Raw genomic sequence first — 26588 nt, 5'->3', positions numbered from 1 at the left:
TGGACGCTTATTTGATTTTAAGGTTGGATTTTGATGATTGAATCCATTGGCTCAAAAAAACCAAGGGGGCAGGTGCCCCCTCAGTTTGAATGGGCATGACGCCTCTGGCTGTCAACTGTCAATTCACAAAGGACAAGCGATACAAAATTGCCAAGATTGATCAATAACACATGGCTGTAATTGATCTAACATCAAATATATTACTGTACTGTACTGTATATATGTATGTAATCAGAGGCGTCATGCCCATTTTTTGCAGCTCTGTTGCTGCAGATCACTGAATGTTTAAATGGCATTTAATAAATGATCCCTCACAATGCCTCTTCATATCGACAAACATCTGATCTCTAATTCTCACTTCATAAACTGATTTGCTTCGAACAACAGAATTTCATCAAGTACCTGAGAGAAGAACTCGTCGTTGCTTCCACACTTCTTTCCCTCTATTATTTGAATCCAGAAGACCAAGCCTGACCTCCTCAATGCTAACATTCAGAAACACTTCAAATGTAGGGTGATAGTTTGGGCCAAAATTACACTGAAAGACCTCATCCTGAAAAAAAAGGTAAAATAAAAATACTTTAAATAAAAAAAAACAATGTGCTTTGATAAAAACTATTATTAATCTAATAAAATTTGGAGTTTTATTAGTCAAAGTGACATGACTGTCAAGTATGGTAGCCTATACTCGAAATGCGACCTTTGCATTTAACCCATCCCAGTCACACACACAACTATGAGCAGTGGGCAGCTATCCCTGCGGGAAGCAATTAAGGAAATCCCTTTCTTAGGGATACATCAGTTGCAACCACCTGCCAGCTGCGAGACTCGAACTGGCAACCTTACAAGCCCGACTCAACCATCAGGCCACGCGGATGCCCCAAAGGTGATTACTTATTATTATTTTGTAAGAACTAAAGGCTGTGAGGTAGTTGAGGTTGTGTTATGTTATGATTAGCCTCTAAAAAGGTTGCACAATATATTTAATTGCTTAAATCTATTGAAATATCAAAGTACCAGTGGCTGCACTTCACATTCCTCTGGATGACAACACAGTTTGTATTCTTTCCCAGGAATCAGATTACAAATTGAACTTGTCTCAATGTATGTTTTCTCCTGATGTTGACTCTGAACCTTAAATAAAATAAGATTTCTGTTATGAGAAGAAATGCAAAACACGTGGTTGTATTACATCATGTGTATATTGAGAAAGTCTTTCTTTAAATATGAAAAGATGCATAGAAGCTCATTTTAAGTACAGTAATTTGATTCCTGTATACAACGAATCTGAATTTTCAGATTAAACTACACAAGCAGTGCTAATGTTAACGTTGATATTAAACAAATAAATCTATAATTTTGAAGTAGTCTAATCATTTAAAATATAAGGGATGTACTGTAAAAAAAGGATTTTATGGAATAAGAGCATCAAAACATTAGGGGTGGTTTCCTGGACAGAGCTAAAGCCTCGTCTCAGACTAAAAATGCATGTTTGAGCATTTCTGACCCAAATAATGGGTTGATTAACAAAAACTCATTATTTGGGTCATTTAACCCAGAAATGTGTTCTGTCCAATAGTTACCCAGCCCTGGGTTAAAAACAACCCAATATTTTTTAGAGTGTAATGCAGTGGCAGCTGAGGCGAGAATTCTAAATATATGTGTTCAGAGCGTCATGTTAACCATGTGCATCATGCATCTTGTCAAAATAAGTGCCTGCTGCGCATGCTTCAAATCGGTTTATGATAAAAGAGACGCTCAGGTTCACAAAATACTCCCAAGACATTCATTGAGTATCTGACAAACGCAAGCGTCACTTTTGTCATAAACTCTTTAAGTGTGATGCACATGGTTCACGAGGCACCAAACACACATTTTGAAATGACGAGCCACACACAAGGGGTTACATTTTGTGACAAGCTTTGCATTGTGCACACTCGAAAAAGAAGTCATCGACCACCACTGATATGTATTGTCATTTTTACTGTTTATCTTATTTTATAGGAGGAATAATGCTTTAACCTTTACCTCTGATAAGGGCACATTCCCTGGAAGCAAGTGAACATTCAGTATTTTCTGTTTGTGTGCAATAGATTTTGGTCGAATGAAAAGCAGAACTTGTGCACAGACAGGATACACAGGGAATATGATATCTTTTATGAGTCCAAACAGGGAAAACTCTGTGATATTAATAATCACGTGAGTGCTGCTCACTTTCATCGATGGCAACTTTTCTACATTACCACCAGTGATGTGTGCTATAGCCAAACTGACTTTATTTTTCTCTGTAAAAGACATTTACAATTTTGGTAAAACTTTATTTTAAAATATACATTTTATATTATTAAAAATATACTTTATTATTTCACAACAGTGACTAAAATGTTGTTGACAACGTAAAATAATGTGAGATGCTGAGCTCTTCACTTAATTTATTTTGAACTGACAAGAAAATTATTCATTACTTTTCATTACTTCAGTTACAATAGTGAAAAATATTAATATTATTTTGAGGATGAAAAAATAAACATACCAGAGAAAACTTCACAGTGTGGAAGATGCAGTTGTGAGATTGAACCTTTAAAACAGTCAATGTTGTACAAGGGACCTGCAGGCTGCATCTGACCCAAACCATCTAAGAGCCGTGGATCCCAGGGCACGATTTTATACAACACCTCTCCTTTACCCTCCATCACAAACACAAGGTTTGTCAAACTGCACTGAAACTGACCAGCATGTGGAGAAACAAACCTAAAGAAGAGATGAATCAACTATACTGAAACTACCCTGAAAAAAACATGTCCAGCATACAAAGCAGAAGTTTTCAGTATACTGCCTGCTCGACCAAATGGTTGAGCACATTTTGAGTCCCTATATTTTATTGAGAGGAGTACCTAACTTATCTCAAACTGATTGAGCCATATCTACTATTTGGTTGAGCTATGTCATGTAAAAAAAAATCCACTAGATGTCAGTGTGTCAATCAACAGCACTTGTCACAACACGTCTTCTTAGATGGATATCAGAGAGAAAAAAAATCACTCATGCCATGTGAACTGTTCTTGTTGAAATTTTGCAAGGAAAGAATTTTTTTGACATATAACACTGTAAGAGCCATAACTTTACATAATGTTACTTTGTACCATGAAAAAAACTTTTGTATGTTTTTAATAATTTTTCAGAAACATGCTCAATGTCACTTTATAGTAAATATAGAAAAGCTAAGCTAATGTTTTCAGATCAGCCATTTCTGCAGTTAGAATGTATTTGCTGAGAAATATACACCGTAAAAAAAATCTGTAGAAATTGCAGCTGGGTTGCCGGTAATTTACCGTAGATTTAAATTTATGTTTTTTACTGGAAACATTTTGTTCAAAGTTAAATGAACATTAAACATTATCAAGTATTTGTATTTACAGAGTAAAACTAAAAAAAACAGCATCAAGCAAAACTTTCTGGGAAACAAAATCTGATGCAAAAAACAGAAAAAGGTCGATGATGATTTTTGGTTCCCAGAATGCTTTGCATGAGGCTGTTATTGTAGCTTTATTCTGTAAAGATAAAGACTTGTTAATATTTAAAATGTATTTAACTTTGAACAAACTCTTGCCAGTAAATAACAAAAATGTAAATCTACGGTAAATTACCGGCAACCCAGCTGCAATAGCATTGTAATTTCTACAGATTTTTTTTACAGTGTAACTTTCTGATCATTCACAGCTATGAATATGAGTATGACACAGCTATTGTTATTTCTTATTGAATATCTTAGGAATTTATTGAATTTCTTAAGTATGTATTTTTTGCCACATCTGGATTTTTTTTAAATAAATATAATGAATTCATATGATTACTGTATGGAAATTATAATTACTTATAATATAAAATTACTTCTTAAATGATGTTTTATATTGTTTGAAGGATTGTTTCTAATTTTGGCTTATTCTACACAGCATTGCTGGTTATAAATGTTTATTTATAAAAAAAACTTGACAGTGTGTTTCTTGATCATAAATTAACCTAAAATGCCATTGTATTACTATCTTTTGCCTTCTTTTATTTTAGGTTTTGAATGCAGAAAGAATGTAATATCCTTATTTTTGTTACTTTTAGTTATTTTTTATTGTTTAAAAAAAAGAAAACGTTTAATTTCCTGTGTTAAAATAAAAACCTTAAATATTTTAATATTTTAACTTCAATAAATAAAGAAGATTTAATATACAAAACTGTTTTATTTTGATTGTTTTTTAAAAATTAGTATTATAGTTCATATTTTTTGATTTCCATAGTATGTGTATGAATTCCTTTAAGTGACATATCAATCATTTCATAGAGGCCAATATTAAAAAATGAGTGTGTTAACTAGCATAATAAGGAGATAAGAAATGCAAAAAAAATGCAAATGCCCTTTTCTTGGTGTTGCAGTTAAAGGGTTAATCTAGTGGCTTACACAAAATTCCAACATTTAAATTCAACGTGACATTAACAGAGATTTATGAAACCATCCAGAACACTTCAATGAATACAGTTACATGACTTAAAATTTGCTTAATATTTTTACCTGTATAAGTTTGTTGCTTTGCTCTCGTCGTCTCTGTCAGTATATTCAGGTGTGAAGACTTCTACATCTTCTAAACACTGAAATACATGCAGTGATAAAGAAAATCATTCATTTGCTAATTATAAAACTACTGCTGTTTGCACTGCAAGTTATTCTTTACTGATATGCTTTATATATTAATCATCAAAAGCATCTAAATTGAGATGCTTTTATTTAAAACACCTTGCACCGACACATCTTAAGATCATTGCCATTGTTTTGTCTCAAGATGTACACCAGTATTGTTTTTGTAAGGTTTGTTTATAAAAACGTCTTAAATGTCCTAATATAACCAAGGCTGGATTAATCTTAACCCTGTTCAGGAAACCACCCCTAAACCTTTTGTTATTGTAATGGAATTTGTTATTTGAATGTAATGGAAACCAGAGCTACTGGGATGTAAAATGCAGATTATTTAGCACTGTAACTTGTAGAATGTGTTACAGCCTTATATTATTAGTTTTAATCAAACTATTTTAATCTATAAACATTAAACTTTAACCTTACTATATGAGGAATAAACATGAAAACAATATAGCACTTGTTGATTCATTCAGGAAAGTTAATGAAGTTCTCACTGGTTGATCTGTAGAAGATGATTCAGCTCCTAATGATACACTTGACACAGAATCCAAACTCACATCCTCTGTCAAACAAAACACAATTAAATGTTATATGAAGCCAAAGGTTTAATTTACACTGTTCACTCAAACATACATCAGAAATGACTACATATTTTCAGTAGGTTAACCACTATTGTATTACTTTTTAAAGTCAGTATTCATCTATTGGAGCATTTGAGTCTTTTTTAATTGTGCAGTTTTATTGCTGTCCACTAAGTGGCATTATGTTGTTAATTTATGGGTAAGTTAAAAACAAAAGCACACAGTTTTGACCATGTAAAAAGAGTATCTTTCTAAACAATAAAATAATTTTGTTTGTTTGTTTTTTTAAACACAGTCGACCATTTAGAGACAACCAACCAGCATTTTCAGTGCATTTCCTAGAATGTACGTTTATAATTGTTTAAAAATTATTTCCATAAATTGCAACACTCAAGCTGCATGACATTAAGGGCCCTATTTTAACGATCTGAAACGCAAGCGCGAAGCGCAACGCGCAAGTAAGTTTGTGGGCGGATCTTGGGCGCTGTTGCTATTTTCCCGGCGTGAGAAATAACTCTTGCGCCGGGCGCAAATCATTAAGGGGTTGGTCTGAAGTAGGTTCATTATTCATAGGTGTGGTTTGGGCGTAACGTCAAATAAACCAATCAGAACGCTATCCAACATTCCCTTTAAACGCAAGGGCGCAAGTTCCGTGGCGGGTTGCTATTATTATGACGGATTTACCAGGCGCACGCCAGGAGCGGTTCACAGCCGAGGAGACCGACGTCCTTGTACGGGGGAATCCCAAGCTTGCCAGCCTAAATCGGGCACGCCGTGTAACAGGAGGTGGACCTGCCTCAGGACCTGACGCCAGCAGAGGACATCGCTGCGTCCACCCTCACCGCTGAAAGGGTTTGGGGGCTTTGAAATCGGACCCAAGAAACGCAAGGTCCAACCCCAAAGTAGACTAACAAATCAAGTTCATATACATTAAGGTATCTTATGAAAACATTTAAATTATTATTTACATAAAATAAACGTAATACAGCCACACAACAAACTTATGAAAATATTTTTATCGTTATTTGCATGAGAATTTTTTAACGCAGCCACACAATAAATAAAAACTATCACCACAATGCTCACCACTATGATTCCCCTTATCTCGTGTATTAATATTTTTTAGTGTAACAATTTATGATTTGCAAAAATAACTGTTGCATCTGTGTAGATTAGATGCAAAGTGTGCGCGTTGTGCACGCTATACATTATGGTCAAGCATGCGCCCTTAAAATAGCATAATTAACAACGCGCAACGCGCCACTGACTTTAAACTTTTTTTGAAACTGCAAAATAGCATCAGGGATGGTTTGCGCCGGAACACGCCTCTTTTTTTGCGCTGAAACGCCCAGGGAGCGCAAGTTCATTCCCTAGTTTGTCGACGTGCGTCTGTGGAGGGAAAAACACGCTGTGCGCCGTTGCAAAATACGAATGATACATGCGTCACTGACAAAGTCAATTGCGCTGGGTGCAAGATAGGGCCCAAAGTCTTAAACTTCTCATAAATGTGTTGTTTATAAAGTCTAATGAAAGGACAGCCATAAGATTGATATTTCAGAACAGAACTGCTTCAAGGCCAAGTTTTTATATAAACCATTTAATTAAAAACACTTACATCACATTTAAAGATGGAGTAAATATACATATTTTCTCTCACCATTTTTCCTCTCTTTTGTCTTCGGCTCCTCATCTGTCAAACTCATCCTGTCTCTCTTCTTGACACGCTCAATCAACATTGACTTCCTGCAGCTACAGGACACAACATTTTACAGTACATTGATAACTTTCTGTAAAGTCTTTATAAAATTAATTTCAAATCTACTTCTTAAGTCTAAGGTCACACTCCATCACTTTCGGGTCCAAATGCTCTATCACAGTGGTTCTCAAACTTTTTCAGCGTGCGCCCCCCCCTTGGGTACGGTGCATCCCTTTGCGGCCCCCCAAAAGAAAATGTATGACATAAAACATTCTAAAACTTAAAAATTTAAATTAAACAAAACATATTTAATTATACAACGTATTGCTGTTGGTTAGTAGACTTATTTTTCAGAGGTTTCAATACACAGAATTTATGATAAATGAATGTATTTTATAAAATGTCATAATACTGGGACCCCCCTGGCACAATCTCGTGGCCCCCTTGAGAACCACTGCTCTATCAGATGCTTAAAGCCAACGACAAACAATACTTTCCATAATGAAATCCCAGATGAGCAGACTGTGATTCATCTTTTATTAATCGTTTAAATATTGGTGTCCGGTATGCCGTGAGCCAGAAGTAGAGTAGATTGTGAAGTAGTGTGCACTGTGAAATTTTAAAAGTTATTTAGTTTAGTTTAAAGACGTGATAGGAATAAATAGCACTTATAAATAGCTTTTGAGATTGTTATCTCACTTAAAATGAGTGGATGCTTGGTCCCAGAAATGGTATTTTTTGTGACAAAACAAAGCAAATACATTAATTTGCTGTTTAACAATGACTGCTCTAACATTAGAAACCTGCAGAAATAAAGAAGCAGACAAACAAACACAAACATACACAATTATATATATTTGAATGCTTGATTAATTATGTATGCCTATACTTACACTGTCATGGTCCAGCCCTTCAGTCTCAGTGATTCCTTCAGGGTTACCAGCAATGGAATAAACGATAATCTAGCATTTATCCTAAAATGAATAAAATGTTTAGCTGCATACTGTATGCATTTCTGGATTGCTGTGATGATAAATGTATAATTATAAACATACACACTTGGTCAATTTTGTGCTTTTCTAGATGGCATAATGATAAAACAGTTACACTATACAATGAGGTTTCGTTTATTAACATTGTGCAACTACCTTAGTAAACATGAACAATATATTTCTACAACACTTATTTAAGTTAATGTTAATCTTAAACTTCTAATTTTACTGGGGATCCTCATCTGCATCAATTTAAATAAATATGTTAAATACGGGTGATGTATTTCAAAAATGTTTATTTGATATTACATACAATCATATTTCTATTACTATTTAGTACTATTTTTAAATCCAAAGAGGAAGAAAACACATTCCATGACTCATTAAACAATCAAGAGCCTTCAGACATATTTAAGTGAATTTAGCATTACATTTAATAAAATCATTCATTTTTGAGATTGGTAAACTTTAACAAAGTTTAATATTCTCAAGTATAAAGTCAAGTCTATAAAACTGATCTTTCTGTTACCTGAATTTGTTGAGACTGGGACATGTCTGGATGAGGGAACGGATTACTGAAATCCATTCATCAGTCCATTTGTCCACCTCCAGATGGACTTTCTTCAAACCAGACAAAGATTGCAGGACATTCGTCACAGTGACTGTCTCTACTAAAACCCCTTCACCAGAACCTTCAAAACTAAAAAAAAAAAGGTAAATCACATTTGCCACCTGATGTAAATACTAGAATACTTAAATGCAAACATTGGAATGCAATGGTTTAAAGGGGACAGAGAATGAAAAACCATTTTTACCTTGTCTTTGTTGAATGATGGTAGTCTACCCACATTCACAAACATACAAAAAGTGCTAGACATGCTAAACATCTCAGTCTCATAGAAATTCCTCTTTTAGAAATGTCAGCCAGAAAACGGCCCAATCTGAAAAACTGATGCTTATGACATCACAGGCATCTCCCTGCCCCTTCACTTTAAAATAATTGGCTACATTTTTTTGAGTGGCAGCAAAGTCAGCCAATCAGTAATGAGATTGCAAGTTTAAGTTTGCAAATAGGTGCAAAACCACTTGTTTAAAAACCCCACCCTAATAGAGCTATCTGAGAGAGGTTTTTAGGAAGCTTCTAAGGCATTACAGACCCAAACCAAAAATTTTTTGTCTACATTTCACATCACAGAACAAGGATAAATACCCCGTTCAATCATTCTATGTCACCTTTAAATTAGTATTTTTTGGTAACTTGCTAATATGTTTTTATGTTGCTATTATGTTTTATGACTTTTTTAAATAACATATAAGCCGTATCCCAGGGTTTAGATTAATCCAGAACTAGTTTTACATTATTTTAGGACATTTAGGTCGTTTTTACAAACATACCTTACAAAAAACAATACTGGTGTGCATTTTGAGACAAAACAATGGCACTGATATATGTTAAGATATGTCAGTGCAAGATGTTTTAAATTAAGGCAGCTCAAAGATGCATTTTAGTCTGGGACTAGAATAAACCCTGTCCGGGAAACCGCAATATAATGTTTACAGACCTTGGTAATGTCTGGAGTGTTTGCAGGAGGTTTCTACAGCTGGAAATCTCTGAGCGTGAAAAGGTGAAAGTTAATTCTGACAGCACCTGTGGTGATTCTGACAACCGTGGATTACGTTTGCAACAGCTAACAGACAGTCTGAAACAGCCACACAAACCATTTTAATTAAAGAATAAACTGTTGTATTAAGACTTTTGTATAAAGGAAATGTCTTGTTTAATGATGAGAGTTTCTTACGTCAGGTCTCCATCTCTGACTGAAGCAATAATCTCTGAGTAGCTTTGGCTTCTCTTTTCACCCATCTTTACACTGTTAAATATAATAAAGACATTTAATAAGTGCATTACTACACACAGTAACTGACTCTATACACCTTCACATATTGTAACTGCCAATTCATCCACATCTGTTTTTTCATGTTTTAGTTTATAGGACAAGAACTTGTTGTTTTATCCAGTAAAAATGAGCAGGTGTTAAAATATATATATATTTCAAGTGTAAGCAACTTGAGGGAGGATAGTTTTCTGTTAAATCTCCGTTTTTGTCTATTTAAAAATCATTTGACAAATGATGAAGTGACTTTGGCTGCATGTCTAATGTGGGTGAATGAAGTTGTTTTCTTCTAGTAATCCTAACACTCTTTAATCGGTAATCATTATTTATTTTGCACACATAGGAGAGATGTTTTGCTTGATCCGAACCTGACACCAGTAGCATAGGTGCAACAAGGGCCTATAACAGTAGTCTCCTAACATTTGATAGAGACATGATAAGAAATAGATGGTGAGTCAAGTGTGTATATTCATTATGATCCTATCAAGTGTTCACGGATGAGATAACCTAACTGTTTTTTTTTAAATAATGAGGGATGACAGAGATTGGAAGATAAAATCTGTAACAATAAGACATTACATACAATGTTGAAATAAATATTCATTACATCAACTGATTCAGAATGTTTCTTTCTCCAAGAGCTAAGAGGAAAGTCTCAACACCTTCTGAGAAATCATCCACCATCAACCTATGAAAGTGAACAGAACACAACATCAGACATTAGACATAAGTTGACATTATGACTAAAGCTCAGATAACAGTGAATGTATTCTAGCTTGATTCTTATGAATTCATGAAGGATAAAGTGTTTCATTGTGCTCTTTACTGTCAAGTGTTAATGTGTTTGATCAGTCTGATTTTCACTCACCACAGCTCTTCACAACTACACAATGCAGGTTGAAGTATCTTTAGATGATCAGATGTAACATTGAGTTTCAGGTTTCTGATACGTTCACAGCACTGTAAACAAAACCGCAGAACCCAGCAGTCTGTCCTATTTAGTGGAGTGTTGGTCAGATCGTTCAGAACCAAATCTCCCAAAACTTTCCCAATGAAGCTCTTCTCATGAAGAGCATAGAGGCAACGAAGAATGAACATCATGTTTTTATGTTGATATCTCAGTAAACACTGATGGATCCATTCCTTCAGCTGGGTTTTTATGTTGATACTAACAGTCACATTGTGCTTTTCAAAGAATGAGTCGATCGTTTCATTCTTACAGAGACCACAGAGGAACAAAATTACAGACTGTAGCTGCTTTGAATTTCTTAATTCTAAATCTCTATTTGAAAATTTAGCAACAGACCAACAGGACAAAGCCCATCCTCTCTCTACAGTGTGAAGAAGCTCTCTGACTTTCTTCTGAGACTCATCTTCATCCAATAAGACAAAGTACAGAGCAGCGAAGAACTCATGAAAGCTGAGATGAATGAATCTGAACATTGTCTCCTGCTGGATTCTTTTTTCCAATAGGAATTTGTTTAAGAATGCACTGTTAACCGGATCTTGGACTGTTTCTTGGATGGTTTTCTCATCAAACAGAACTTGTTGTTCCAGCATCCCTCTCTCTGCCAGTTGACCCAGTCTCCTCAGCAGGTTTGGGACCGACTCGTTCAAACCCTGACAGTGACGCTCCAGTAAAGTGGACACAAACTCAACATATATGGATGTGGTTGTTTCCAGACCTCTTGTTAAATCTGCATCATCATTGACTCTTTCTTTAATAACTGTGCAGATGATCCAGCAGATAACAGGAATGGAGCAGACAGTCAACAGGGTTTCATTTGACTTTACAGACTCATAAGCCTTCCTGAAGATTTCTTCATCTTGAAAGAACTTCTGAAAGTACTCCTCTATTTTCTTCTCAGAAAAGCCCATAATCTTAATGTGATAGTGTGACGGTAGTGATCTTTTAAACACTGTGCCCTGATTGACCTTAGTTCTAGATGTGACCAGCAGGGAAGATAGGCACTGAATTTCTTTCCTCAGCAAAGCACAAACAATGACGTCAGGTGGAGCTTTCATGGAGTAATGTAAAAAGCAATGGTCATAACACATGAATCTATGCTCATCAAATCCATCAATGAGGAAAAGCACATTACATCTTGACTGAAATATCATTTCTGATATCAGATTTGATGGTAAATTAGAGCTCCAGCTCAAAAGTTCAGACACATTAATCTCTTCAGAAATACACATAAGCTCTTCATACTTCAGATAGAAAACTAGATCAAAGATAAGATAATGTTCTCCAGATGCCCAGTCCAACATGATTTTTTGTGCTAAGAAGGATTTGCCACTGCCAGGATTTCCTTGAAGAGTGACAGTTTTTGGGTTATTGAGCCTGAACATCTCCTTCACGCTGATTTTTGTAAATCCACCATTTATATTTTTCTGAATGATGTCTGGTTCAGTATACAGGTCTGCCAGGGATGCTTCTTTTCCCAAGAGAAAGTGGTCATGCTTATGCTGGATGTATTTCTCTTTGATTGACATTTTATATTCATCTACAATCTTTGTCCACTCTAGAAAAAACATAAAACTTTTTTATCCTCGTAAACAAACATGGTTAAATAAAATGGAGAATGGTCTAGTTAAAGTGCACAAAACTGTCAAACATATAAAGAGAACTTTTGCAACTGACTGAATTTTTTTTACATATTGCATTAGTGTCATGAACTGTCATGGTCTTGTCAGACCTTCCGTGCTAGATTGAGGTCTGAGTACATCTGACAGGACCATGACAGTATTATGTTTTGTGTGGGGACACGTGGAGTCATATTGTGTATGTGGCTTCCACGTGTTCCCACGGTCTTGTCGCTGTCATGGTCTTGCCTGACCTTGGTATATGATTCAGGTCCTATTTCAGAGGGCAAGGTCATGGCAGCATTGTGTTTTGTGTGGGGACACGTGTTTTCACATTATGTATTTGTGTCACGTGTTCCCAGTGTCTCGTCACTTTTACCCTACTCCCTTATGTACTCGTGTCTTACGTAACAATTATGTTCACCTGTTCCCCATTGATGTCGTGTCTTTATATTGCCCTCTCGTTCTCTGTCATGTGCGCGTTTGTTCGTCTGGATTCAGTGTGTGTTTGTTCCCGTATTCCGGTTCACCTGAATCTATCTCAGAGTCTGTTTGTTATTTTGTATTCCGTGTTTGTTCCCAAGTTCTGTGTTTCATCACCGCTGTTTATTTATCTTCTGTTTTACCCCCTCGTGGGTTTTTGTGTTTATTATTTAAATAAATCCTCAGTTTTATGTTACACATTATCTGCGTTTGGGTTCTCCCTTATTTGTAACGTGACATGAACGAGGTGCCTGCTCCGCCCTCCGATCACCGCCAGAGGGAGGATCCCCCGAGTTTTAGTACTGGCTTCGGAATGCATTTCCCATAAACCCACATACCGGGACTGATAACACTTCCACCTGATGCCAATCATGAACTGCCTCTTTAAGCTGCACCTCAGTGCGAAGTTTTGATTTGCCAAGCCCACGGCTGTCATTTCTGAGCGTTTACTCCAAGGTAGAGCCCGACAGATAAAGGATTTTTAAGGCCAATACAGATACAAATGTTGATATATCGGAAGATATTTTTATTATTATTATTTCAGAAACGCCCAACAAAACATTAACAGATTTCCCTAACATTAGTTATTTGTAGTTATTTATGAGTTTTAACTAAAATAATATGATAATGCATTTTTAAAAGAAACTTGTTTCTTTTATTTTCACAACAGAACAGAGGAACATCAAAATATATTAAAGATAAATAAATAAATAAATAAAATGTATACAAATACAAACTTAAGATATGAAACATAATGTTCACTCCCAGCAAGTCTAACTTTTATTTTACAATGCAGGGACTGTAACACGAGATATGCTAGTTATAAATATAGTAATCATTACTTTATTTAGGCAGAATAAGGTTTCCAAGCTCGTTAACGTTAGCGGTCTTCCACTGATAGTGGCATTAGTCTATGATGAGCCATAATTTAGCAAAGGATAAGTCATACTGCAAATTGTAAAACATACATTTTCAATATAAAAGGCTAAGGAGAAATGATACGTCTCATTGCTTTAACTGTCACGCTATTAAAGAAATACTTCAGTTACATGTTACATTGTCAAAAGTCAGTCAACTACACTGTAACAACGTAACATTACTAGGTAATTCCGCTTCACTCTTGGCTTATTTAAAGGCACACAAGGCAAGTCTGAGTATTATTTCTCTACTAGCTCCCCCTAGTGTCTGGGAGTAAATGCGTTCTATGTCTAAGACTATACGAGACTGAAGGACACCGGGTCGGATACAGCGAACTTGCAAGTGGGGTATTCTTCCTACAGACGGTAGGGGCGGGCGAGAGAGTCTTCATTCGTCATGTAATGAGTCATTTAACCATATACCGACTTACGAAGATGATTTATTAACATAAAAATGCTGCCTTGTGTCCCTTTAACAGCAGCAAAACTGGACATGATGGTCACAAATTTTGTCATGCTTATTTGAGTTAAGAGAACTGATTGGGGTGTTCTTTTAATTGTTATTCAAGCAATGTATGTCTCGTGACCAACTCATCATGAACTCACTTAACCGTTGTTCTCTCTGCCCGACTCTGGCTGGATCAGCAGGTTGCAGGATGTGTGACAAGTTATACACGAGTTTTGCCAACAGGGAGGTTGTTGAGTGCCCTCTGGTGGACAAACTATACAACGGCAACACTCATGACATGGTTGAAGGCTGTTTCGTCCTTTTTTTTTATAATATTAATTTATCGGCCATTATGAATGCCGATACCGATAGTTTGGAAAATGCCTAATATCGGCCGATAATATCGGCCTGCCGCTATATCGGCCGGGCTCTACTCCAAAGTTGTCAAACTCATTTTAGGCTGAGGGCCTGATGGTAAATAACACCACAATGTGAGGGCCGGATAATTTTTTAAAACCTTAGTGTGCTGATAATTGTGTTAAAATTAAATTAAGAAACAAATTAATTAGCAAGAAAACTGTACAAAATCCACTGGCCTTAGGTTGAAAAGCCTTAATTTAGCTTCCTTTGCATGAATCCTTTTTGAAAATGAATGAAAATGCATGAAACAAAATTATACCTTAATGCCAAAATTATTTATTAACCATTCAATTTTCTTTGGAATTTATTTGTGATGAGAACAGTCATTTAGAAAATGAAAATGCTAGATGGGGCAGTGGCCCAAACCAAAAAGGGCACTAAGGGGGGTGTTACTATTATTATAGTTTTAAGAAAGTATTATAAATATGATGTGTTATATTACTAGCATCAACTTAGACAAGTGATTATAATGCGAAATATAATAACAAGAATTAAAATGTGACAATCTGCTATTAAATACCTGCTTGGCTTGATGGAGCTTTGAATCCATGTTTTTAATGCTGAATTGCCGTTCTCTGTCTTTATTTTGTGAAGGCATTGGTGTTTTTTGTATGTTTGACACCCCAGCCCAGTCTCAAGGAGTTGCGTATAAATAGCACGAAGTGTTTAGGGTTTAGGGTTAGAACAACTTTTTGTTATATAAAAATGACATCCTAACCCAAACCCCAACTCTAAGCCCAACTCCAAGCGACCATGGCTTAAATATGGACAAAAACATGGAGAAACCTGTATATTAATTAACCTCATGAAGCAAATCTAAAATCTAACCCTAAACCCAAGAGAAAATGGTTTAAAAAACTGAAAAAATTGAGAAACCAATAAATAAAACGACAAAAAAGATGCACCGTTTAAGTGAATGGGAAGGACTGGCGTATCATATGCACGCCAAAGTGGAATTTGGCGTAGTTATTGCACGATTTTTACACTTCGTGCCTTTTATACGCATCTACGTGAGACTGGGTAGGACACCCCTGGTTTACTCTGTCTGTGTATTTCCCGGTTTGTTATTTTGCTTTGTTTATCTTGTTACTACGATTGTTTGCAGCCTGCTCTGACCGTCTTGCCTGTTATATGACAGAGTATTGCCTATTCCACGTTGTTGTGTTAGCTGGTGTTGACCCTGATTTGTTTGACCACGAGAGATAATAAAAGCCTGCAAATGGATCCTCAGCCTCAGGGTGCATCATTAAAGAAGAATTCGCCACAAAGTGATCCACAACCATTTCTCAGCTTTCCATGGAGCTCTCTGCCCAAGCACAACAACACGCAGGTCACCAACAACAAGCTCGTCTTTCCACTTTCATGGAGGAACTGGTTGCCGCTCTCCAGAGCTTGAGAGATATCTATCTGTGGCTAAACCCAGCACACGCCGTACCACCATCGCCGCCTACCCCTGCTTCTGCATTGGCCGCTAATCCATGACTCGCTTTCCCAGAATCTGGCTTTTCGAACCCTTGCTGCCCAGGCGGGCTGGAATGAGAAGCCCCTCAAGTTGATCTATCGCAAAGGGCTTAACCGTGAGTTGCAATCAGAGCTTGCTTGTTGTGATGAGGGAAAGGTCTATCTGATTTTATTGAGTTGTCCATCCAGATTGACAATTTAATGAGAACACGTCGATCAACCATGCAACCTCAATCTGTCGAAAATATCGAGCCCATGCAGCTTGGATTTACTCGCCTTCCACCCGAGGAGAGAATGCCGTCTTTACTGCGGCAAACCCGATCATATTTATCAACTTGCCTCACCAGACCAACTAACAAACGAAACACTTTGGTGAGTTCAAACATTTTTACCTCTCGTTCACAAAACTGTGTCCAGATTAACGTATAGATAAAGTTACAGGGGAGAACAGTTGATACTTTGGCCCTCATTGACTCTGGCGCTGCAGCGAATTTCATGTCAGAGAAGTTTGCTAAACTGAATGAAATTCCATTAATTGAGTGTGTCTCTCATTTGGCAGTGAAAGCGATAGATGACTGACCTTTAGGAGAGGGAACAATTCAGTTAACCACCGAAGTCATCAGCCTGCAAATAGGTTCTCACCATCAGGAACAAATTCAACTTCACGTCATTACCTCTTCTCATCACTCTCTCAGCTTGGGACTACCTTGGTTACAACTTCATAATCTTGTTATTTCATGGAGAGATCATCAAATTATTCATTGTGACAATACCTGCAATCAGCAATGCCAGCTCACTAAGGTACAATTCCAAATCAACACCACTGCAGCTACTTCAAAACCCTTTGGTCCCGATCTTCCTGAAGAATATCACGATTTAGTGGAGGCGTTTAGCAAAGACAAAGCTGCCAACTTACCACTCAGGGCAGTGTGTTGAGCCCCCTCCTGTACACCATCTATACCTCTGACTGTGCTTCCTCGCACTCCTTCAACACTATTATTAAATTTGCAGATGACACCATTCTCATTGGACTCCTCCCTAGAGATGATGATACAGCCTGATGAGGTCCGGCCACTGACAGAGTGATGTGACATTAATAACCTTACCCTCAACACCAAAAAGACCAAGGAGGTGGTCATGGACTTTCGCAGGACCAAACAGGATCCCCCTCTCTGCATAAAAGGTGCTTATGTGGAGATGTTGTCCTCTTTCAAGTTCACCCGGGACCCACATCGACCTACTGATCTCCTTCTACTGAGCCACAATTAAGAGCGTGCTAGTGCATGCTATCACTGTGTGGATGTTGGCTGTTCAGTGGCTGATCGGAAGAGGATACAGAGGGTTATCAGAACTGCTGAGAAGGTCATTGGCTGTCCACTTTCCACCTTGAGACTACATCGTCAGCTCCAGGTGTTTCACCAGAGCCAGGGCAATCATAAAAGACCACCATCACCCGTTTTTTCTTAGTGAAAAAGAAGGATGGGACTACGACCTTGCATTGACTATCATGCGCTGAACGAAATTACTGTGAAGTTTCGCTATCTTTTACCACTTGTACCTTCTGCTTTAGAACAACTTTGATAGGCCAAATACTTCACTAAGCTGGACCAACGTAACGTCTACAATCTCATCCATATCAGAGATGGAGATGAATGGAAAACCACCTTCTCCACACAGTCTGGTCACAATGAATATTTAGTAATGCCCTTCGGCCTTTCAAAGTTCATCTGTGTTACAATCCTTCATTAATGATGCTTTCCGAGATATGCTCGATCGCGGGTCATTGTGTACATTGATGACATTCTTATCTATTCTGAAACGCTTGAAGAACACATCCAACAGGTGAGGGCAGTTCTCAAACGATTGATCCAACACAAGCTATATGCCAAGGTTGAGAAGTGGGATTTCCATCGAACCTCCACCTCCTTTTTAGGGTATATCATCTCGGCAGAGGGGGTAGCCATGGACAATTCAAAAGGTACGAGGGGTGCTTAACTGGCCACAACCAAAAATCGTAAAGGAACTTCACCGCTTTCTTGAATTTGCTAACTTCTATTGTCGCTTCATTCGTGACTTCAGTATAATTGCAGCACCGTTAACGTCCATGAGGAAAAAAGCACCTACTTGTCTCTCTTGGTCTTCTGAAGCTTTAAAGGCTTTCCAACGGCTCAAAGAGTGTTTCACCACGGCGACCATTCTCCATCATCCTGATCCTTCTCTGCCTTTTACTGTTGAAGTGGACGCCTCTAGCACAGGAATTGGAGCTGTTTTATCTCAACGTCAAGGTCCAGCAAATAAAATGTATGCCTGTGCATACTTCTCCCCCAAACTCTCTCCTGCTGAACCCAACTACGACGTGGGGAATTGCAAATTACTAGCCATGAAAGCAGCCTCTGAAGAGTGGCGACATTGGTTGGACAGCACGCTACACCCCTTTATTGTCCTGACCGATCACAAGAATCTTGAATATCTACGTTCTGCCAAACGGATGAATACACGACAGGCACGGTGGGCTATGTTTTTTACACAATTCCAGTTTAGCATATAGACCGGGATCCAAGAATACTAAAGCAGACGCTCGTTCTTGTCTCTATAACGAGCCCAACAAACACAGAACTGCTGAATCCATAATTCCTGAAAACCAGATCATCGCACCCATACATCATGACTGAAATAAATCAAACCGACACTCACTCTCCTCCTTTTCCAGAAGACTGCCCTCTTTTAAAAACTTTTGTACCCAAAAATTTACAACCTGCTTTGCTGGAACAATTACACGTTTCATCCAGCTGCGGTCATCCCGGCATTTTAGGTACTATTCACCTCACACAAAATAAGTTTTAGTGGCCTTCCATGTCTGAGGATATCACTGACTTTGTAAAGACCTGTGGCATCTGCAACATTTTAAAACCCTCACATCAACTTTTGACAACCACTTCCTATTTCTCAACAACCCTGGTCACACATTGCAATCACACAGATCTACCTAAAAATCCAACAATAGCATGGTAATCCTCACAGTGATAGATCGCTTCTCTAAAGCCTGCCAGTTGATACCCCTACCTAAACTACCTACTGGCTTCGAGACAGCTGAAATGCCCTGCAACTATGTGCTCAGGTTTTATGGTCTACCAGAAGACATCATTTCTGACAGAGATCCACAATTCACATCAGGGGTCTGGTCTGCATTCTTCAAACAACTAAACATCAATATCAATACATATCAGTTAAACCTCCGGATACCATCCACAAGCCAACGGTCAGATGGAAAGACTAAATCAAGAACTCGCCCGCTTTCTCCACTCATACGGTCACCAAAATCAAGCTGACTGAAGTAGGCACCTCATGTGGGCAGAATATGCTCAGAATTCGCTCAAAGCAGCCGCTGAATTTCCCCCCTTTCAAATGCATCCTAGGATATCAACCACCATTTTTTCCATGGTCTGGTGAACCCTCTGACCTGCCTGCAGTAAACCATTGGTTACGAAGAAGTGAAGAAACTTGGAATGAGGCTCATCATCATTTACAAAGAGCCATCACAGGACAAAATATACCGGCCAATCGACATCACAGTACTCACCCTGAATATCGGCCCGGTCAGTGGGTCTGGCTGTCCACACACAATATCTGTCTCAGTCTACCTTGCAGAAAACTCAGTCCCGGGTATGTTGGTCCATTTAAATTATTAGACAAATTAACCCTGTTTCATATTGATTGGCATTACCTTCTTCTTATCGTATTAATCCCAATTTCCATGTTTTTCTGTTAAAACCCGCTGGTGGTCCAAGAGGGGAGTGAGAGGAGGCAGCCGGTCCATTGGGTCCACCGCCCCTGCTGATCGGTGGCTAGGAGGCTTATCAGGTCCACAACATTCTAGATTCCAGACGCCCGGGAGCCTAGATTGGGAGGGGTACGGCCCTGAGCAATGCTCTTTGGTAAGGAGGGCATCCTTGACCCTTCACTCAACGTCAAGTTCCATAAAAATCACCCAGACAAACCGGCCCCTCAACCTTGTGGAAGACCCCAGCGTTGCACGCGTCCTCGCTTCAAGATTCGCTCGCGGGGGGGGGACTCTGTCATGAACAAGGCGCCTGCTCCACCCTCCAATCATCGCCAGAGGGAGCCATCTCCCGAGGTTTAGTTCTCGCTTTGCACAGTGGGGAAATACTGTAAGACTTTTGCCAGATCCCGCCCCTCCCCAAGAACACAGCATGGGTGCCCGAGAACGCAGTGTGTGTTTTCCCTATAGGTGCCCGAGGCAACAAGGACATCAAAAGAGAAATCTTTACAATACAAGTTTCCTCCAGGACTCACGACAGGGGACCAAGAACCCAAAACACCCCTCTCGAGAACCAGAACTTTATCTTGAAAACAGTAGGCTCCCCACAGGGTTACATTTGGTTTTTAAAGGTCCTATATTTTCAAATCTGAAATTTTGCGGCTTTTTTCATGATAACTGAGGTCTAGGGGCTTTGTAACTACCATATAAGTTTCAAAACAGTCGTTTAAGAGTCAAATGCACACAGCCTGCTTGAAATAGCTGTGAGTTAATACGGTTTGTTTGTACTTCCGTAAAATTGCTATGTCACCAAAACACAGTCACCGCCTTCAGTCTCCACCCCCAGCACTGTCCACCGCCCCACCCCCTTTTTGCCAAACAAACCCCTAAGGAATATCACACCATGTGAGAAAATGCTGTTCAGTTGATGGATGTCAGGAAACTAAATCATTGCACAGGCTTCTGAAAAACATTAATATATGAGAACAATGGCTAATGTTCATTTATTCAGAAATTCCTCAACAATTAGTTCGACTTTAGCCGTCTGTCCTAAACATTTTACAAGTGACTGTTTCAGTGTGGCAGTTCAGTGCTGGTTTATCCAGGAATCTACTCATCAAAGATGTTGCAGTCCTTACCTTGTTGGAACCGACCTCAAATCCACAACCAATAAGTAAACACATTTTAAGTAGGGCTACACAATAACTTGCACATCTCATTGATTAGAAGTAAAGCGGCATCACCTGCTTTCAGAACCTGCTGCCGGTTGCCGCTTCTGAAAGCAGTTGATGGTGATTTACTACTAATCAATGCACCGGCTTTACTGAAGAGGTGCGCGAGACAATTATCATGCAGTCCTTACTTTTAAAGGAACAGTATACAAGAAATTTATATAAATGAATTATAAAATGGCCCTGATATGTCACTAGACATGAATAAATCATTTTCATTTCAAATACTTATATCACTCACAACAGTGGTCTGGAAAGGATATTGTCGTTTAAAAAGTGTTGATAAGAGTTGCAGCCCTCAGCCCTCTAAAAGAATCAATGGAAAGTTGTGCGAATAAAAGTGAAAAATGGCATTTAAATTTTCCATACTTTGGTGTTTTAGTAAACCTCTGAGATGTGACTGATCAAGTCTTGATTTCTGTTGAATGTGCTCTGTAAAAAAAGATTTACAGCACACCGATTAGCTGGACAAACAACAACATCTAAAAAGTGAAATCACTTCCAATGGGTAAACTATTCATTACTCAAATGTAAATTTTCTTTTTTATGTTTTCTTTGCCTCTAATAACAAGTCTACATGAAATTCAAAGAGAATTCTTTTTACTCTTTTACAATAGTTTCATTATGGAAATCCACCACACCCCGAGGCAATGGGGTGGTGGACGGATGCTGCAAAAAACTGTCACAGGACAGAGGTGAGGGACAGCTATTTATAGGCACCTCTCGCGCTGATTGTTTTTATCACATGACCATGTTCCTCTCAAACTTTCAAAATTCCAAACAAGCTAAATGAATCAATGGAAAGTTGTGTGAATAAAAGTGAAAAATGTCATTTAAATTTTCCATACCTTGGTGTAGTAAACCTTTGAGATGTGACTGATAAAGTCTTGATTGCTGTCCGATGTACTCTATAAAAAAGATTTACAGCACACCAATTAGCTGGACAGACAACAACAGCTAAAAAGTAAAGTCACTTCCAATGGGTAAACTATTCATTACTCAAACGAAAATTTTCGGTAACACTTTATTTTACGACCCGCAAAGTACCGCGTAATTAAACTGAATTTACAGCGTACCTATTTGTAACAACAGAGTACCTCTACAGTACGTACTTGTAGTTATAAGGGAACAATATTTTAAGTTTGGGGTAATAAGGGGGTAAGAATATATGGAAAATTATTCTCTAAGTATTTCATAACTACAGGGTACCTATTGTAATATTACGTGGTATGTATGACTTACGTCTATGGGTAATATGTGTAATATGTTTTTTTTTTATATTTGCTACTTACCTGATAAAGTGTTTTGTATAGCCTACAGTTGATGTCTACAAGCCACGTCGGCAAATAAAATATAACACACAATAAAAATAATAGCAACTTGTACCTCTTTGATTGATCTGTATATACATGAGTTACCAGGTAACTCTTATATTTGCAGGCTTTAAATTAAAGTGGGGCTTATTCCCCGCTTGTTCTGTGTATGTACCAAGTAACTCTTATATTTGCGGGCTGTAAATTAAAGTGGGGTTTATTCCCCGATTGTTCTGTGTATGTACCAGGTAACTCTCATATTTGCGGGCTGTAAACTAAAGTGGTGCTTTGTTCACCTCTTGTTATAAATGTTATAGGGTAAATACCATAAACATACAGAATATTGTTATTTTTATTTTAAAACAACTTATTTCAAAACATGTTTAAAACACTATAATTAAGCCAACACTTAATGTTTATTATCACATAACTTTTATTTAAAATAAAAAGTCATGACAATTTTTCATTGTTTTTCCGTCTTGGCTTCCTCTGTTGGTGTTCTTGTCCACTCGGATGATGAGTTGATGTCGTCTCACAAATGCTGTTCTGCATTACATATAAAAAACATAAATGAAAGCCTTCAGTAAATGTTTCTTCACTGTGCCTTGACAGAAACAGAGTTTTCTGAGCCAGTTACGTTAATAACTTTAGGCTTACTTATGTGCTAGCTAACCTGCTACCGTTAGCTGGCAACTTTCTTGAAAAAACATTGTTTAAAATGCGTGAGTCATGTATTAACAAAACCAGTCACCTTATCCAGCATGCGGATCCTGCTCACATCACTCGTAGCCGTTCCTTCACAGTGTAGAACGTTTTTAAAACCTCTTAAAGAAATTTCACCTCAGGATCGCGTTCCAGCAAACCTCCTGCAAACGGCCGCACGCTCTACACCTGCGCAGTAGCCTACGCATGTAGTCGTCTTTTGCTTTAGCGGGAGCTGATATCTGCTGTTGTTTCATTCTGGTTTGCCATTGAATAAATTATTTTTGGCTAAAATACTTGTGTTTACAGTAAATAAATGGCAAAGCACCACTTCAAATATGTCCGCAAATGTAGGAGTTTCCTGGTAAATAGGGAATAAGATGCTATTTTTATTGTACTTACCTTAAAAAAAAAGATAACCACATTAAATCAGCTGGACTTTTGTTATTAAAAGCAAGTAATATATGCTACTAAAATAAAAGTGATGTGCTGTTATATTTATTTGCCGATGTGGCTCGTAGACATTGACTGTATACAACATTCAGTAGTCAATATGAAAAATTCACAATAAAAAAAAATATATAAAACATAATTTCCCCATAGACTTGACTAAGTCATACATACCACGTAATATTACAATAGGTACCCTGTTGTTATAAAATATAGTATAAATGATTTATAATTCTTCATATTCTTACCCCCTTATTACCCCAAACTTAAAATATTATTCCCTTATACCTACAAGTACGTACTGTAGAGGTACCCTGTTGTTACAAATAGGTACGCTGTAAATTCGGTTTAATTACGCGGTACTTTGCGGGTCGTAAAATAAAGTGTTACCAAATTTATTTTTTATGTTGCCTTTGCCTCCAATTTCAAGTCTACATGAAATTCAAAGAGAATTCTTTTTACTCTTTTACAATAGTTTCATTATGGAAATCCACCACATCCCGAGGCAATGGGGTGGAGGACGGATGCTGCCAAAAACTGTCACAGGACAGAGGTGAAGGACAGCCATTTATAGGCACCTCTCACGCTGATTGTTTTTATCACATGATCATTCTCCTCTCAAACTTTAAAAATTCCAAAAAATCTAAAAGTGAAAAATGGCATTTAAATTTTCCATTTACTGAACCTTGGAGATGTGGGATATCAAATCTTAATTTCTGTCGGATGTGCTCTGTAAAAAAGATTTATAGCACACTGATTAGCTGGACAGACAACAACAGCTAAAAAATGAAGTCACTTTCAATGGGTAAACTATTCATCACTCAAAGTTGTCTTTGTCTCTAAATTCAAGTCTACATGAAATTCGCTGTGGGCATTCAAATTACGCTTACGTATAAGGGACAAAAAAGGCAACGTCCATTCGGACCAAAATCTATGATTGGTTGAACATTTTTTGGTCCTACGCCTTTCACAGATGAAATAAATTTCTACAAAAACATTTTAACAACTTAGCACAGTGATTGCTATCAGGATGTGAGGAGACTTTTAACCAGCTTAACTAAAAATGTTTCAGGATCAAATGTGTTACCTTACCTTTAATGGCTCGGTGGTTGGTTAAGAAAATTTTTAGTTTTCGCCATCCCTAATTTAATATTTGATCCTTGTCTGCTATATAAGTGCATTGGGTTTTTATGCCGGTTTGATGGTATTGAAACTGATACCTTTGCTATTTTTAGATCCCACTGTATACCATATTACCGTATTACCGCCCAAGCCTACTGTATAATGCGGTTTTCACTGTCCTAAAAATGGGCTGATGTCTTCCTTGTTCTAAGTCCCTCCTTAAATTTTGACATTTTGACAGCAGCTTAGCTTAGCTTAGCAGAGCAGTTTGAGCTTAGCTGGGGACTGACGTATTCCTGTGGACGGAGTTTAGTCAAAAACTCTTATATTGTTGGATTCAACTGGGAAGTAGAGGGCTGTAATCCAAACCGGCCTTTCGCTGTAGGCTTTGAAAGGGGAATTCTGTTAAAGAAAATATATTGCCTGACAGTGAACTTTTCAGCTTTATCATTTTGCAGGTGTTATTAACTAACAGCAGGTTTGAAAAAATGGGATCAGTAAGAACGTGACCTTTAATATAATTGAATTTAGTGAAAGTGTAATAATAATTAATGTCTGTTATTAGTACACACAGAATTTGTTTACGATTAACAGACATTTACTATTATTAGCACTTTCAATAAATTCAGTGAGACCAGCAGAATGAGAAAAACTTTGCATTTTCTCTCAAATTGCCTTTTGTATTTGCAAAGCTTTTTCTGCTTGTTTGCGAGTCTAGTTTCCCTTTGCAAAGCGGATTGAGTTTGTTTGCAACATGCTGGATTTGTTTGTTTAAATATGGCACAAAATTCACTCCATAGAAATGTTTTCAAACAGCCACAGGAGACTGTGTGATGTACTGTGTAATGTACTGAGCACAATGTTTTACATCTTTTCTGACTTCTAGCGTAAACACACAGTGTACAGCGCTATCTTTCATTGATAAAACCAAAGTCGCTGCTCTCCAAATCTTTCATTACTTCATTTTGCGAGCATGTGAAAGTTGCTCTGACCTAATATTAGTTTGCATCAATTTAAACCAGTCTTTCTCCTGCTCATGTTTAAACAACAGCAGAGGTACTTGCTCACAGCCAGAATCAGAATAACAATGGTTGAAAGTTAACCAAAGTGACAGATTTAAATACCAGATGTAAACGTGAATGTGACTCTCTTTTCCACTTCCACTTTCACTAAGGGGCCCCTTTGCTCTTACTTCCTACAGCACTAAATGACGAAATGTTAGTCAAGACTAAATGTTTTGGATTTAAAATTAGTCCAGTGTGTTTTTTTAACAATGTCCCATGATATAATGTCAGTTAATTAAAACCTTTCATAGGCTAAAGAAATCAACACATTTAGACAGTGTCAACGTTACGTCCATAGTGCAAAAGTATACAGTTATAAAAATGCAATGCATGTTGATAACATGTCATGTTGTTTATACATTGCAACTCAGAGAATGTGTTTGAACGTGCTGCAGTGCCCCCTCACAAAGTTTAGCTAAAATCCTGTCTCTTTAGTGTTACTGAAATGTATTTAAAAAGAGGGTTCTAAAAAAGTTTGCTTTTAAAAATGAAACATTTAAATTAAATTAAACTTGTCCACTTACCGTAAGGGTCCGTCATCGTGAAAGGTCGACTTTATTTTGTGCTTTAAACGCACCCAGATACAGCACAACTATGGAGGAGATTTCCTTATGTTTATATGGAAATTAAGCCACAAATCGATAATTTATCATTTTTGTTTGTCGTCCTATGAAGCCCAACCCGATCGTGACTAATCAGGAATCAGGAAGAAGTTGACTTACAGACTATCACATGACTGTGAAATCGACCCACTCAAAACACTC

The 26588-nt window shown here is 37.6% G+C and overlaps 1 protein-coding gene across 1 annotated transcript; it reads right to left on the bottom strand.

Moving 5' to 3' along the window:
• Window positions 1-394: 394 nt before the first annotated feature.
• On the bottom strand, window positions 395-26588 carry LOC135744152 (NACHT, LRR and PYD domains-containing protein 1 homolog). Its single transcript, XM_065262118.2, has 16 exons — window positions 26349-26588; window positions 22022-22081; window positions 21543-21605; window positions 10717-12373; window positions 10456-10536; window positions 9753-9824; window positions 9516-9653; window positions 8483-8653; window positions 7855-7935; window positions 6923-7014; window positions 5179-5246; window positions 4562-4638; window positions 2534-2751; window positions 2029-2285; window positions 1018-1134; window positions 395-553 (listed from the first exon to the last, which is right to left on the bottom strand). Exons 1-16 carry the CDS (start codon window positions 26362-26364, stop codon window positions 395-397), a joined length of 3327 nt encoding a protein of 1108 aa, XP_065118190.2. The 5' UTR covers window positions 26365-26588.

This window comes from Paramisgurnus dabryanus, chromosome 6 (assembly GCF_030506205.2).
Source record: "Paramisgurnus dabryanus chromosome 6, PD_genome_1.1, whole genome shotgun sequence".
Taxonomy (NCBI): Eukaryota; Metazoa; Chordata; class Actinopteri; order Cypriniformes; family Cobitidae; genus Paramisgurnus; species Paramisgurnus dabryanus.
The sequence above is the reverse complement of the archived record's forward strand: the minus strand, read 5'-3'. Positions and strand labels throughout refer to the sequence as shown.